This window comes from Phocoena sinus, chromosome 21 (genome assembly GCF_008692025.1).
Source record: "Phocoena sinus isolate mPhoSin1 chromosome 21, mPhoSin1.pri, whole genome shotgun sequence".
Lineage (NCBI taxonomy): Eukaryota > Metazoa > Chordata > Mammalia > Artiodactyla > Phocoenidae > Phocoena > Phocoena sinus.
This window is the reverse complement of record NC_045783.1, coordinates 34599916-34614760: the sequence shown is the minus strand read 5'-3', so window position 1 is coordinate 34614760 and position 14845 is coordinate 34599916. Positions and strand designations below refer to the sequence as shown.

Sequence of the window (14845 nt, the reverse complement as noted above, 5' to 3'; positions counted from 1 at the left end):
CCTTGTCCCCAAGGAACCAGTCTCCCTGACCACCCTCTCCTGCCCACGTGCTACAGCAGGCATCTGAACAGTGACAGGCAAGAGAAAGGACCCCTGGATTTTTGTTTTTAAAACATTAACTAGAATGACATTCATTTCAGCACTTCTACTTTGGAGACTTGTAAAGGTTTTTCTTTTTTCAACAATATTTCCCTTCTAATTTTGTTCCTACTGTTAATTACTTTCCATCCTTGTGACACTAAGGCAATAATCAGTCATAATAATTAGTCATATGCACCCAAGAGAATCCTTCTTCCAGGCTCCGGAGTCCTGCAAGGAGGACTTGGCTGTCCCCTGAGCAGACAGCCCTCCGGCGGGGGCACCATCTCGCCAAGCTCAGCTCTCTATCGACCGGCCTGTGTGCTAAAGCCAACCTCAGGGCCCCGCCCCAGGCTCCAGGCAGCTTCCTGGCCGAGGGAACTTTCTATAAACTTGTCCTGGGAACAGGTACACTGGCTGCTGGGAGTCAGGGTTTGCCTTCAGGCCTGGTCTGTCCTCCCAGGATGGATGCTTCATTGGCCAGTGCACTCTGCCGGTCCGAAGAGAAGGCAGAGAGGGACACAGACGCACCCAGGGGGGCTGAAGGGAGCCACAGCCACACAGACACTTCAGTGCCAGAGCCAGAGGGGCACTGCCAACAGTCGTGGGATTGTGCGCCGGGGTGTTCTCCAAACTGATGGGGTGTGGGTGTGGGAAGATCAGCTCAGCCAACTCCACAGGACGTCATGTGAAGGCCCAGCTCCCAAACCCGGAGAAGACAAAGGCAGCCATTGCTTCAAAGGCCACAACTAGACCCACTGGGTAGAAATTACAGGGAGGCAGACTTCAGGTGCAAGTAACAGCGAGCTTTCTGCCCGGAGCTGCAGCTCGCCCTGGCACACATGTGCACACACCACACGCACACAGCCGTATCAGGAGTGCCGCTGAGGGATTCTGAACTCACGGAAGACCAGGTCAGAGGGCCCCCCAAAGACTCTTGGGTTCTGACCTTAAAATGTAGCTAGAAAAGGGTTACTCTTTTTAGTTGGAGAAGATGTATTAAGGACCTATTTACAAAGCTTAATGATAGGGTGTAAGGAGGACACGGGGATGAGAGCAATATCCCCTCCTACTGACTGCAGAGTTGTTATCATCTCCAGGCCTGAATATGCTAGTGGAGAAGGTTCTGGAAGCTGGAATGAGACCATCTTGAGGGAAGGGCCATCTTGAGAGGAGCTGTCTTCTTTGCTTGAAGGACACATTCAGACTGAGGTTACAAGACAGAAAGGGACCCAGATACATAAGTGCTAGACTTCATTTACTCCCATCTCTGAAGCTGGCCAGAAACGGGTTACTCTTCAAACGTGTTCATTATCCAGAATTTTGAGAAGCATCAACTACACCCTTATACTGAGCCTTACTGGCTTTTAATAAAGTGAATTTAATGATAAAAGATTAAAAATAAGTTTGATCTTCTGATATTTATCATTAGGCACACATGACGTTCTATCTTCAAAATAAGCTGGCCAAGTCAGCTAGCCGATTGACCTCAAGCAGCGCGTGAGTGTCATCCACAAGAGTGTAAGATCCGACACCGCACCGTCAGGAGCTTGAAGACACGTGTAAAAACTACACACCGCATCGGAACATAAAACCCGCTTAAATCTTCTTGAGTAGCTACAAAAATGAGTGCTGGGAGGCTTCTCGGCATAATTTTACATGTAATCTCCGAGGAGACACAGGTTAAAATAAAAAAGACTCTGACTGAATGCATTCCAGCCACTGCCAGGGCAGGACACCAAAGGAAGCCAGGCTGCAGCCGAGCACACAGGTCCATGGCCACGCGGGTGCCGGCCTTTCGGAGGCTGGGAGGGGCCCAGTCCAGTGAGGGGACAGCACGGCCTCGTGGTCCCCCAACTGCAGTCAGAATGGAACCCAGCAGGCATGACCCTACAGATCCCGATGAAAACCCAGTCCTCCTAACCTTCGCTTCTGAAGGTAAATCGCTTATCTGGCAGCTTTCTAATTGCTTTAGGGAAAGGCAGATACAACGATAAACTTTACAGGAAGAAAATAGAGCCGAACAGGGAGAGACAGGGGCCTTCGTGCTGGGCAGGGACCAGGGAGGGACAGGACGCGCCATCAGGGTTTCACACACACGTGTTGACAGGCCCACCTGAAATTCTGCATGAACTGCCGGAACTTGTCCACCCTCCTGGCCAGTGGGACGATGACATTGACCAGCGTGCCGGCCATGTTCAAATCCTCCTTCTTCACCTTCATGATGGGGCCAAACGGTCGGAACAAGACAAGGCGTCTGAACTCGTGCTTGTGGTCCCCTCTGAACGTGAGCTCGTACAAAGTGCCTTTATCCTTTTCTGTGCGGTAGATCCCTGTTAACAGACACAAGGAGAGACAGTTCTAAAAATTAACCGTGGCTGCTGAGTGTTTTTAATAGCCAAGAGCTAGCACAAAATGCCTTACTTTAAAAAATTAAGATTAAATCTCCACACCTAATACTTATTAGAAAACTCAAAATGCTCCCACTTAAATAGCAAAAGAAATGAAAATACCATCAATTTAAAAATCGGTTATGAAGACCTCAAAAAAACACATGGTAAAAAGTTTGTAACGCTGTAATTCAAAAAGAGTCATGTACCAAAATGTTCATTGCAGCTCTATTAACAATAGCCAGGACATGGAAGCAACCTAAGTGTCCATCACCGGATGAATGGATAAAGAAGATGTGGCACATATATAGAATGGAATATTACTCAGCCATAAAAAGAAATGAAATTGAGATATTTGTAGTGAGGTGGATGGACCTAGAGTCTGTCATACAGAGTGAAGTAAGTCAGAAAGAGAAAAACAAATACCGTATGCTAACACATATATATGGAATCTAAGAAAAAAAAAAGGTCATGAAGAAACTAGGGGTAAGATGGGAAGAAAGACACAGAACTACTAGAGAATGGACTTGAGGATATGGGGAGGGGGAAGGGTAAGCTGTGACAAAGTGAGAGAGTGGCATGGACATATATATACCACCAAATGTAAAATAGAGAGCTAGTGGGAAGCAGCCGCATAGCACAGGGAGGTCAGTTCGGTGCTTTGTGACCACCTAGAGGGGTGGGATAGGGAGGGTGGGAGGGAGGGAGACCTAAGAGGGAAGAGATATGGGAGCACATATATATGTATAACTGATTCACTTTGTTATAAAGGAGAAACTAACACACCATTGTAAAGCAATTATACTCCAATAAAGATGTTAAAAAAAAAGTTTGTAACGTTGGATACAAACCTGCATTTATACTATTCAGAGGCATTTAAAAAAGGACTGTAAGGAAATACGTCAAAATAAGACTGGCTGTGCTGTGGAGAAGGGTTATGTGTTTTTTCTTTTCTGCTATTTATCTACATTTCTACAATATGATAAGATACATACTTTAATATTATATTTAATTTAAGAAGTGTGTTAAAACGATCTCTGAGAAATGACAGCCATTTCATATGAAGTGACCACAGTGGTCCATTCGGGGCACTGGGAGCCACTCGGGCCGCTCCCATGGGTCATGTGGCCCCAAGGAAGCTTCCGGAAGCACTAAAGCAGACGGCATGTACAGTACCAGCACAGCGGCAGGTGCACGTCTTGCATAACTTCCCCTCTGGGAAGCAGCACAACCAGCACCTCAGAGCCAGCCTACTTGGGGCGACGATGGGCCCCCCAAGTGTCGCCATCACTGGAACTCCACTGTCTCATTGCTGAGCGGACCGTGTGACCCAGCGTTTCGCTCAACGACGGGATGAGGCTCCGCAGCCCTGACCAGACGGAACTTCCCCACCTCGCGAGCCAACCATCCGCTGGGGCCTAAGTTCCACACCTCCCCGTGTCACTGGGCTTGTGGGTGTTTTCCTACCGGCAGAAAAACCCATCCAGTTCGACAAGTCACCAGAGAAGCGTCCTCGTCTCTCTTCTCTTGACTGGCCAGGTTTTCTCTTTCTCGTCCTCCCTTCCTCTGAGCCCCTACTTTGGCTGGGCCGCACCCTAGGCCCTGAGTAGCTACAAAGGCGACTCCACAGAAGGCATCCTCCTGGGCTCGCCGGTTTCCAGGCCTCTCTGAGCCCTTCTCTTTTCATCCTCGCCCCCGCTCTCCTCTCTTCTGTGGGGGCCACAGGTCTGCTGCACAAACGCCTCTGTTCTTCCCGTTCCAGGAGCTGTTCACCCCATACCCCTGGCTCTGCGGCCTCTCTGATCTCCCTCCAGGGCCGCAGAGAGGAGCCTGGGCTGCGAATCTTCCAGGGGGCCTCACCTGCCACCGCCCAGAGGTTCACACGCACAGCCCAACACCGGCGGCTCGGGGACTCGAGGACCTGGGTGCAGGGCTACGAGGACGGGGCAGAGCTCCCACCTGAAGCCCCCTGGGGTCCCCAGTGCAGGTCAGGGAAGCTGAGAGAAGGTCTGCCGAGCTCCTGCTGGGACGAGGTCCCAGCATCCCCACCGGGACCACTCATGGGAGAAGGGAGGGGCACTTCTCACGAGGCTCGGAGGATGTCTCTGAAAACGTGAAGTGGCTCCCTTCGAAGCCTGTTCACCCTTTCAGGCAACTGGTCCTCGCAGAGGACATGGGCTCTTCCCACCTCTGCTGCCCAGAGCAGCTGGGCAGCCACCAGCTCCCAGGGGCCCAGGTGAGGTGGGGCTGAGTCAGGAAGCAGTTGGCTCAGTTAACAGCATCTCTGCTGGACGGAAACACAGCTGTGACCCGGGGCCGGCAAGTACCCCTGCTCTCCATGGCAACCCCCGCGCAAGGCTGCTACAGCTGAACCTGCGGATAGCAAGTATGCGGGCCGGGATGGCTTCACAGAATTGGGAGTCATTTTCTTTCTCAGCACCAGGATCAGAATCATTAACTTTTAAAATCTAAATCCACAGATTTGAAGATGCACCTGTCTCAAGAGATGGGCGTGCATTTATAAAGAACCAGAGAACATAGCAGTCCTTATTAATAATGATTCCTACGACCACGCCTGCAGGGAGCCGCAACAGCATCCCGGGGGACAGGAGCAGCCTGCCTTCCTGGTTCCCGGACACACCCTCCCCCAACGCCTCCGGGACCACCAGGAGCCAGTGGACCAGGCTGATCTCAGCCACAGCTCCAGCTGCTTTGTCGGCATCACCCGCATCCTGAGCCTTGAAACAGCTATTACGTCAGCAACTTTTTAGCATAGTTCCCCCCACTCTGCCTAATTCAATTCATTATGTCTTATAAACCTGATTTTAGATCCCTTACTCCCATCTATTTTAAATAAGTTACTTAAAGCTCTCTTGCAGCCTGTGTCCACCAAAACCCTGCCCCAGCCCTCGTCCACCACACCCACAGGTACGTCCCCCGACCCCAGTCTCCTTGTGACATAAGGACAGCACCTAAACAAAGCCCGTGCCTCCTGGAAACCTTCAGGGCTGGAAAGTCGGACAGTCTCCCTCTGAGAGAAAGGGAGCAGAAGCACCGCGGCAGGATCGGGTTTTCAGCCAACGAGCTGCGCGCACAATGGCAAAAGCAAAGCAGGTTGGCCACGCGAATACCTCCCTGGTTATATTTTATAGGGCAGTATCATTCTTATCCACTATGCAAATTAAAGATCAAAATAAGGACTGGGCCTCCCTCGTGGTGCAGTGGTTGAGAGTCCGCCTGTCCGGGAAGATCCCACATGCCGCGGAGTGGCTGGGCCTGTGAGCCATGGCCACTGAGCCTGCGCATCCGGAGCCTATGCTCCGCAACGGGAGAGGCCACAGCAGTGAGAGGCCCGTGTACCGCAAAAAAAAAAAAAAAAAAGAATAAAATCCACCCCAAACGGGCCTCCCTGGTGGCGCAGTGGTTGAGAGTCCGCCTGCCGATGCAGGAGACTCAGATTCGTGCCCCGGTCTGGGAAGATCCCACATGCCGCGGAGCGGCTGGGCCCGTGAGCCATGGCCGCTGAGCCTGAGCGTCCGGAGCATGTGCTCTGCAACGGGAAGAGGCCACAACAGTGAGAGGCCCGCGTACGGCAAAATAAATAAATAAATAAATAAGGACTCTGGAGCTGGCTTAGAGCTTAGTCTAACGCCTTTTCCCTCTTTCGGCCACTAGGTGCCGACCTTCCTGTGAGTTTGCTGTTTCTGCTCCCCGTGCAGGCAGACCCGTGCTTGACCTGCTCTCCTCCAGGGGTCCGGGCCCCAGGACCAACAACTAGATGCGGACACCTCCAGGAATCCAAGATACAGCTCCTCGGTCTGCTGCAAATGTCTGCTCCTTCAGTAGGCGAGGAGCTTACCAGATGCGGACGTGACCCCTCCATCCTGCCTTCCACTTAAGGACCTCAGAAATCATGATGCCGAAGGTCCCCGCCCTCACGTCCCCACCCTCACTCAGGACGAGTGGACATGGCTGCGGCCAGTGCTGCACTGCTGAGCCCAGAGGTGTCTCCACTTTCATCCCCGCCTTTCCTATCTTCTGCATGGAGCCCAGGTCCCCCATGTAGATACCTGCCGCCTCTGACAACCCTGCCCCACTTCCAGGGCCCGGTCCATCCTGCACATACCCTGGGGCCCTTAGCTTCCTATAGCATCACTCTACTCCTGCTCTGGCCCGGCTCAGAAGCCCCCCAGCTTCTCACAGCCCAGAGAGCAAAGCACCAATACTACAGCCAAGCCTTCAAACCCTCCCTCATCTGGCTCCGAACTCCTGTCCTCATTGTACGTCCTGCCCCTGCCTCAAATGAAACTGGGTTTATGTCGAGCATGTAGCATATACAACTGCTCTTCCCCCTGGAAAAATTGGAACCGAAAGTGCAACGCTGGTGGGAATGTAAAATTGTGCAGCTATGGAAAAGAGCCTGGCAGTTCCCTCAAAAGTTAAACACAGAATTATAATCTGACCCAGCCACTCCACTACTGGGTGTGCACCCAAAAGAGCTGAAAACAGAGACTCGAACAGACACGTGTACACACATGTTCACAGCAGCATCATTCACAGCAGCCAAACGTGGCAACAACTCAAACCTCCATGGGTTTGAATGGATGGACAAAGCGTGGTCTACACATGCAATGGAATGTTACTCAGCCTTAAAAAGGAATGGCATTCAGACACATGCTACAGCATGGATGGACCCGAAAACACGAGCTAAGTGGAGTCAGCTAGACAGAAAAGGACAGAGACTGTATGAACCCCCTCGTACGAGGAGTCTAATGTAGTCAAATTCACAGAGACAGGCAGTAGACTGGGGCTCACCAGAGGGTGGGGCAGGGGGAGGGGACTTAGTGTTTAACGGGCACGGAGTTTCAGTCCGACATAATGAAAAAGTTCTAGAAATGCGTGGGGATGACAGTTACACACAATGTGAGTGTACTTAATGCCAATGAACTGTACACCTAAAAATGGTTAAAATAGGGAATTCCCTCGTGGTCCAGTGGTTAGGACTCCATGCTCTCACTGCGGAGGGCGCGGGTTCAATCCTTGGTTGAGGAATTAAGATCCCATAAGCTGCGCAGTGTGGCCAAAAGAAAAAAAGCTTAAAGTGGTGAATTTTACGTTATGTGTATTTTACCGCAGTAACTGCTGTCCTGTGAAAAGGCCTGGCACTTTCTCAAGACACAGGTCCCCACCGGTCCCCCCTCACCCCTTCTAAACAGGACCCTCCTCCCCTGGGAAGATTCCCAGACTTTCTCAATCCTAAGTGATCGCTCGCTCCTCCAGACACGCGGATCTGAGAGCTTAAACACCTCTGTGTGGAGCTGCTCTCCTGGCCCGTGACACATGTGCCCCCGGACATGGTCTACTCCAGCCTCTCATTTTACAGACGAGTACACCGAGACCCAGGGAAGCTGTTTCCTCCCTCAAGGTCGTCTTCCATACCCAACACGAACCCCTCAGAGCAAAGGAAGAAGCAGCAGCGTCTGAGAAGTCAGACAAACGACATAAGGTCTGTGGTAAAAACCACAGTTCATAGCTCCTCTACCCTCGGATAGCCCTTACAGGCCCCCTTGGAGCTTTTCTCTTTCTTTTACACATAGGTCTAACAGCTGCTAAATAACAATTATCTGAGTTCAGAGTCTACAACACATTAAAAGTAGTAAATTTTGAAAAGGGGGGGGGGGATTTTCATGAAAAAAAAATTTCCAGAAAAAGGAAAGTATATGCGGAAAGAAAAGGTGTAACAGGCAGAAATGCTGACAGTAGTAAGTAGTGACAGGTCACCTCCTAACAGCAGGGGGAGACAGAATGTTATTATTTTTTTTAATTTAACAGAAATGTCTGGGATCATCTAATATAAAGGAAAAAAAATACTCCACCCATGTAAACTGCCTTTGAAGACATCAGCGTAGGAGCCTAATCTCCTTAGTCTGTTCAGAAAGAGAAACTGGGACATACCTGAGAAAGATTTTATTTCACAATGGTAATTTTCTACTATTGTGGTGCTTCAGTTATCTAGAGAATTCCACTTAGATGAAACGTCTCATTCTCAGGCCACGTGGGATAACAAGACATCATCACAGTGCCATCTGTTGTCAGCTCTATTTTCTTAGGGAAAGTAGCAGACATTTGACATTTGCGAAAGACTGCTGTGAATCCCCAAATGCTCAGAGACCACAATGTAAATAATTCTCCCCATAAAGACAGTAAAAAGTAACCACTTTACAGCTTTCCACCTCTGCCAGGTTACGGGATGCCTGCACACACCTTGTTTCTCCTGCATCACAGGGCATCAGCTCACAGCCGCTTCTGTACTCGTCCTGACTCAGGTTCATCCCCATTAACTTTCACTAAACATTTCTTTTGATAAGAAACGGCTGCACCGACTGATGTCCTTGCTGAAACAATTCATGAATCCCCTTTTTTATTCCTATTTATTGCATTTCTAAGAACCTCACTTACTGAGGGTTCCTCCCTACTTCATCACTGATACTGGCAGTCGACTTCTTTTCAGAGCCATCTTTTCCCCACAAAGCTACAGATCAACTCCACGAAGACAGTCATGTACCTGATACTAAGTGGGAAGCGAAGACGTGTTGTGAACCCAGCACAGCGGTGGGCTGGGCTCCTCACCAGGTGTACCACCAGCCACGCACAATTCATAGTCACATGACATGGTTATTTTTATCCTTATTGATTTTCCTTATGGGTATCATTCACCATGGACCGTGTTCTCCATTAGAGATATAAAGAGGGTTGTGATAAAAAAAAATCATTGTGGGGACTTCCCTGGTGGCACAGTGGTTAAGAATCCACCTGCCAATGCAGGGGACACGAGTTCGAGCCCTGGTCCGGGAAGATCCCACATGCCGCAGAGCAGCTAAGACTGTGCGCCACAACTACCGAGCCCGCGTGCCGCAACTACTGAAGCCCGCGTGCCTAGAGCCTGTGCTCCGGAACAAGAGAAGCCACTGCAATGAGAAGCCCATGAGCCGCAACGAAGAGTAGCCCCTGCTCACCGCAACTAGAGAAAGCCCACATGCAGTAGTGAAGACACAATGCAGCCAAAAATAAATTAAAGATTAAAAAAGAAAATCACTGTGCTCTCAGAATTCACATTCTAGAGAGAAGGCAGACAGGTAAACCAAAAAGGCACGTATAACACGCTAAGCACCTGAGAGTCTGCCCACGGTGCAGGGAGCAGAAAGGAGGGCGTCTCCACCTGCTGAGGGTGTGGACAGGCTGACAGATGATATTTCACCAGAACTGGAGACTGGGCGTTTGCCAAGACTACAAAATCAGAGAGAACATTCCACGGAAAGATAACAAAGATACTGAACAAACAAAACCAACTTGTTATGTTTGGCAAACTTGCAGCAGTTCAGCCAGGCTGGGGCACAAGAGGCAGGTGGAGGAGGTGAAGCTGGGCAGTATGGTAAGGGCACAGCACGCTGGCCACCAGGGCCTCCTAGGGAGCAAACCCTCCCCGAGCTCAGGGGAGAGGCCAAGTGGCATTAGTGCCATCTCCTGACAGCGGTGTGGATGGAGGACGGGGGTGAGATCAGAGCACTGAGGGAAGAAACCCTGTGACTCAGCAGGAAGCTGAGACAGCGCCAGCGAGAGGAGGGCAAGTGGCAAAGGCTGGAGAGAACCGGTTAGAGGTGAGAGGGCAGGCGAGGGGAGTGAGCTGCAGGTGAGGCGAGGCCTATGAGTTAAAAGTCTGAAATGCTGACTTGAGGAGCTTGTGTCTGAAGCTCAGCAGATGGGCCCTTTGCAGAGTGAGATGCCCCAGCGTTTGGGGGGCTGCGGAAGTGTAGAGAGTGAGAAGAGGGGCCCCGGAGGCAGGTGCTGCGTAGCCAGCAGGGAGGCTGCCAGGTCAGGCGCAGGATTGGGCGGCAGGGAAGCTCACGGTGGGCCAGGGCAGCTCAGCGCCCGCTGCTGCGTCAAGGTCAAGTAAGATGAGGACGGGGCAAGCCCACTGGATGGCAAGCGGACCAACAGTGGCCCCGGCCATGACGTTCCCGGAGGCGACAGGGTCTGGAGCAAATCTGAAAGAGGATGAGAGGTCGAGGGGCAGGAGTGGACTAGGTGAGGAAAGCATCTTGCTTCTGTTTCCTGGAAGTTGTCAAGTTCCTTCCTGCGCCAGGACCTTTGCCCTTTCCTCCGCCTCTGCCTGGGATGCCTCCCCAGGCTGGGCACCGCCGGATCCTTCCCCCCTTTTAGGTCTCGACCCAGATGCACCTCTTCCACGAGGCCGTCTCTCGTCCCCCTAGGTCCCCTCTTCCACGCACCCTGTTCTAGAGCCGTCGCCGCCCGTTACCTGAGGGTGTTCACCCTCCTCGCCCTTGTGCACCCCCATAGCTGAGCTCCACGGGAGCCAGAGCTCTGTTTCTGCGGCACAGAAGGCGGGTGGGGTGGGGAGGTGCGGGGTAAGAAAGGGTGGGCCCAGCAGAGTGGCAGCCAGAGGAACTCAGAGGGTTGGAAAGTCCCTGAAGTCCTTCATGAAAGACTTGAAAAGTAGGAGAAAGAAAAAGTCCGTCACGCGCTGAGAGGAAGAAGCAAAACAGAAACAGATCACGAGGACACACGGATGGAAGGAGGGGGGGGCCCACCCAGGGAAGGGCCAGGGACAGAGACGGGGCAACCTACCCCCCAGCACAGGGCAGGAGGCTAGCAGGGTGCGGACCACGCAGGGGTGGGACGAGGAACTCAAGGAAGCACGAAGACGAATGTCCAGTTTCTCCTGCAGCAGGAGGAAGGCCAGGCTGAGAATGGGGGTTAGGGTCAACACGGGAGAGCCGGGGCAGCACGAGGCAGGGTGAGAGGGGTCCACAGCCGGGCACGAGGGCACAGGGGGCCCCCGTGAGCCCCGACAGAGCACGAGCACGAGGGGACTGTCCCCGGCAGCTGGAGAAGCAGAGCAAGGACGGGGAGACAGAATTTGCGGATCCAGGCTGGCTCTGCAGGACACACGTGCAGGGCCAGGGGGTCGGCACCGCGAAGAAAGCGGCCGAGGGGACTCACTGGGGTCTGGCCGAGGGTGCGGGGGAGAGCCGAAGGCAATGCAGGATTGGAGGGGGGGAAATCGGGCCAAGTGAGCCTCCGCAGCTCAGGGGCCGAGGTCAGAAGTGACAGTGGAGTCACGGGAAAAGGCTCCTGAGGACGTTTAGGTTTCGTGGAAAAGCGGGTTCCCGGGGAGGCCAGGCTTCCACACTGGCAGGACAGACCGCAACCCCACCCGAGCTCTCACTCTGCGGGGACGGGGTCTCAGGGGATGCACCCTTCTCCTCCCTCTAGGGAACCAACGTGGAAGCCACACAGAGCGATGCTGCCCGACTGAGCAGTCTGAGGGGCCTGGAGCGGGGACCAGGGAGGGGGGTCTCAAGGCTCCAGAGCAAACCCGGGGACAGGAATTCGGGCACCGTTATCACGCTTCCCACCAGCTGCGGACGGCACGTCCAGGATGTGGGAAAAGCAGCAACTCAAGATACAGCAGCAGCAATGCGCAGGGGTTAAGGGTCAGAGAGCAGGGCATGTGTGACCTCGCCGTTTTTCTGGGGACCGTGAGCTGTGTGTACACGACCACTCGTCCAGCTCACCCCGAAGCAGAGGCCACGCAGCCCAAACAGCTGTGCCTGCTCGTGGCTGCTGAGACCATGTTCACAAATACCACCTGGATTCGAAGGAGGCTTCCAGAGGGTCCGCCCTTTACCACGTCCTTTTACGGACGGGAGAATGGAGGCCTTTCCAGAAGGTAAGTGAGTAACTTGTTCCACGTTACGAATGACATGCTGCTCACAGGGTGACGGGCAGGACGGCTGTGAATCCAACAGCCTGTCATGCCCAAGCTCTTAAAGGTCGATCAACCTTCACCATCAAAAGGCTGTTTACAAGTCTTCTTTCTTTTCTGTTCTTCCTTTCTTTTTGAGATTGACTTTTGAGAACAGAAAAACATCAATAAAGATACTTCAGAAAGACAGTAACTGTCCAAAGTATATCAGAAAAGTCAGTCTCAAGACTCAGTTTTGAAGATTGTGAGATAACGTATTATGGATTGATTCAACCACTTTCCTCATCTTTAAGAAATGGGATCAATAAAAATACAGCCCTATTTCTTTATACGGATGTTGTGAAGATTAAATAAATTAACACATGTAAATATGCCTGGTACCCAGGAAGCACTCGGTGATGTCAGCAGTGGTAATAACGATAACGACGTCATTACTATTATTATCAATACTATGACATCATGCCCCTTGGCCCCATTCGTCGTTGACTGCATCACTGCTCTCAGTCAGATGGGTCCGGGCTTGGGCAAGCCCTCCTCTTGCTGTGCTATATATCAATACAATGGCATCAAATATGCTTGGAAGCTGGATCCAATAACTCATTCTTTTAAGTCACTGTGGACCCAGAGACCAGGATTCTTTATTTTTTTTAATTTTATTTTTTTATTGGAGTATAGTTGATTTACAATGTTGTGACAGTTTTGGGTGTACAGCTAAGTGATTCAGTTATACACATACATATATTCTTTTTCAGATTTTTTTCCATTATAGGTTATTATGAAATATTGAGTATAGTTCCCTGTGCTATACAGTAGGTCCTTGTTGGTTATCTATTTTACATATAGTACTGTGTATATGTTAATCCCAAGCTCCTAATTTATCCCTCCCCTCCTTTCCAACCTTTGGTAACTGTAAATTTGTTTTCTGTGTCTGTGGGTCTATTTCTGTTTTGTAAATAAGTTCATTTGTATCATTTTTTAGATTCCACATATAAGTGATATCATATGATATTTGTCTTTTTCTCTGACTTAACTTAGTATGCTAATCTCTAGGTCCATCCATGTTGCTGTAAATGGCATTATTTCTTTCTTTTTTATGGCTGAGTAATATTCCATTGTATATATGTACCACATCTTCTTTATCCATTCATCTGTCAATGGACACTTAGGTTGCTTCCTTGTCCTGCCTATTTTAAATAGAGCTGCAATGAACACTGTGATACATGACTATTTTTGAATTATGGTTTCCTCAGGGTATATGCCCAGTAGTGGGATTGCTGGGTTGTATGGTAGTTCTATTTTTAGTTTTTTAAGGAACCTTCATACTGTTTTTCCATAGTGGCTGCACCAATTTACATTCCCACCAACAGTGTAGGAGGGTTCCCTTTTCTCCACACCCTCCCGCATTTATTATTTGTAGACTTTTTGATGATGGCCATTCTGACTGGTGTGAGGTGGTACCTCATTGTAGTTTTGATTTGCATTTCCCTAATCATTAGGAATGTTGAGCTCTTTTCATGTGCCTTTTGGCCATCTGTATGAGACCAGGATTCTTGATATTCTGGTAAAAGGCCTGGTGATATACAAGCTAGCATATATAAAATCTGAGTCAAGGCAGATTCTTAGCAATATCGCAACAGAATTTTTTTACCCGTTGCTTGAGAAACCCATTTCTAATGTATAATATCAACTGGAATGTTCAAATCACTGACCTGTAGTTATTAGATACCACAACCCTTTATCTGACTACACCCCTACACAGAGGTGGTTAGCACCACCCTGCACCACAGCATGCCTACACCCCTTCCATCATCATCACAGTTAGAGCAGCCTCCTTCCCGCTGCGGACACGTCCAGGCCCCAAGCTGTCCTGACAGTCACTGTGCTTGGCAGCACCTAAGCCAGAGACCCCGGTCTAACCCTGGCTTCACACTCACTTCACAACACTTTAAACAAGATACTTCACGAGACCAAGCTCTTACTTCCTGGTCTTAAAAATCGAATCACAGGGTAAGGTCAAAAGCATCCATGTCGACTGCTTTGTGCCTCAAGGAATATCCCAAGTTGGACATCCTGTAAGCATTTATTTTATTTGGCTAACTTATCCAATTAGTCAGTGGTAAGAATTCACTTTAGCTTTACAGATAGGCTGTAACACTGAACCACTGGCTATCTGGGGGAAAGCATGTATGTTTCTGTGGAACTGCCACAAGACAGATCAACCACAGCAAGCTGAAGAATAAAAGAATCAGAAGGCCTGGCATACAGGTCACCATTTTCCACCACAACAGACACTGGTCCACCTGCATTTGTCTTTGCTGGCAGGAACTGGTCAGCCTTAGAAAAGGCAGATTCTTGGGCCCCCCTACCAGACCTATTAAATTGGGGAACCACTGGTTTACCCCCAAACTGGTACCAACATTAGACAGTAAACACCAGAAGTAGCCATTGCAATAAATAATAATGTTCTGAATCGATGGAGCTTTGTTGGGAGGGGGCCATGATCAGAGGCCCACGGAGCAGGCCCCAGAGCACGGCTTGGCCTGTGACCCACACTGCTTCCAGGGTCACAGAAAGGGAGAGGAACTGAGGC

The 14845-nt window shown here is 50.5% G+C and overlaps 1 protein-coding gene across 7 annotated transcripts in view; it reads right to left on the bottom strand.

Annotated features, from left to right (window-relative positions):
* Window positions 1-14845, bottom strand: part of CSGALNACT1 (chondroitin sulfate N-acetylgalactosaminyltransferase 1) — a 322544-nt gene that overhangs the window by 38700 nt on the left and 268999 nt on the right. For all 7 annotated transcript variants that reach the window (XM_032618631.1, XM_032618633.1, XM_032618627.1 and 4 more), the window contains one exon: window positions 2195-2411. In XM_032618631.1, coding sequence (XP_032474522.1) covers window positions 2195-2411 — 217 coding nt within the window. The remainder of the gene's footprint in view (window positions 1-2194; window positions 2412-14845) is intronic.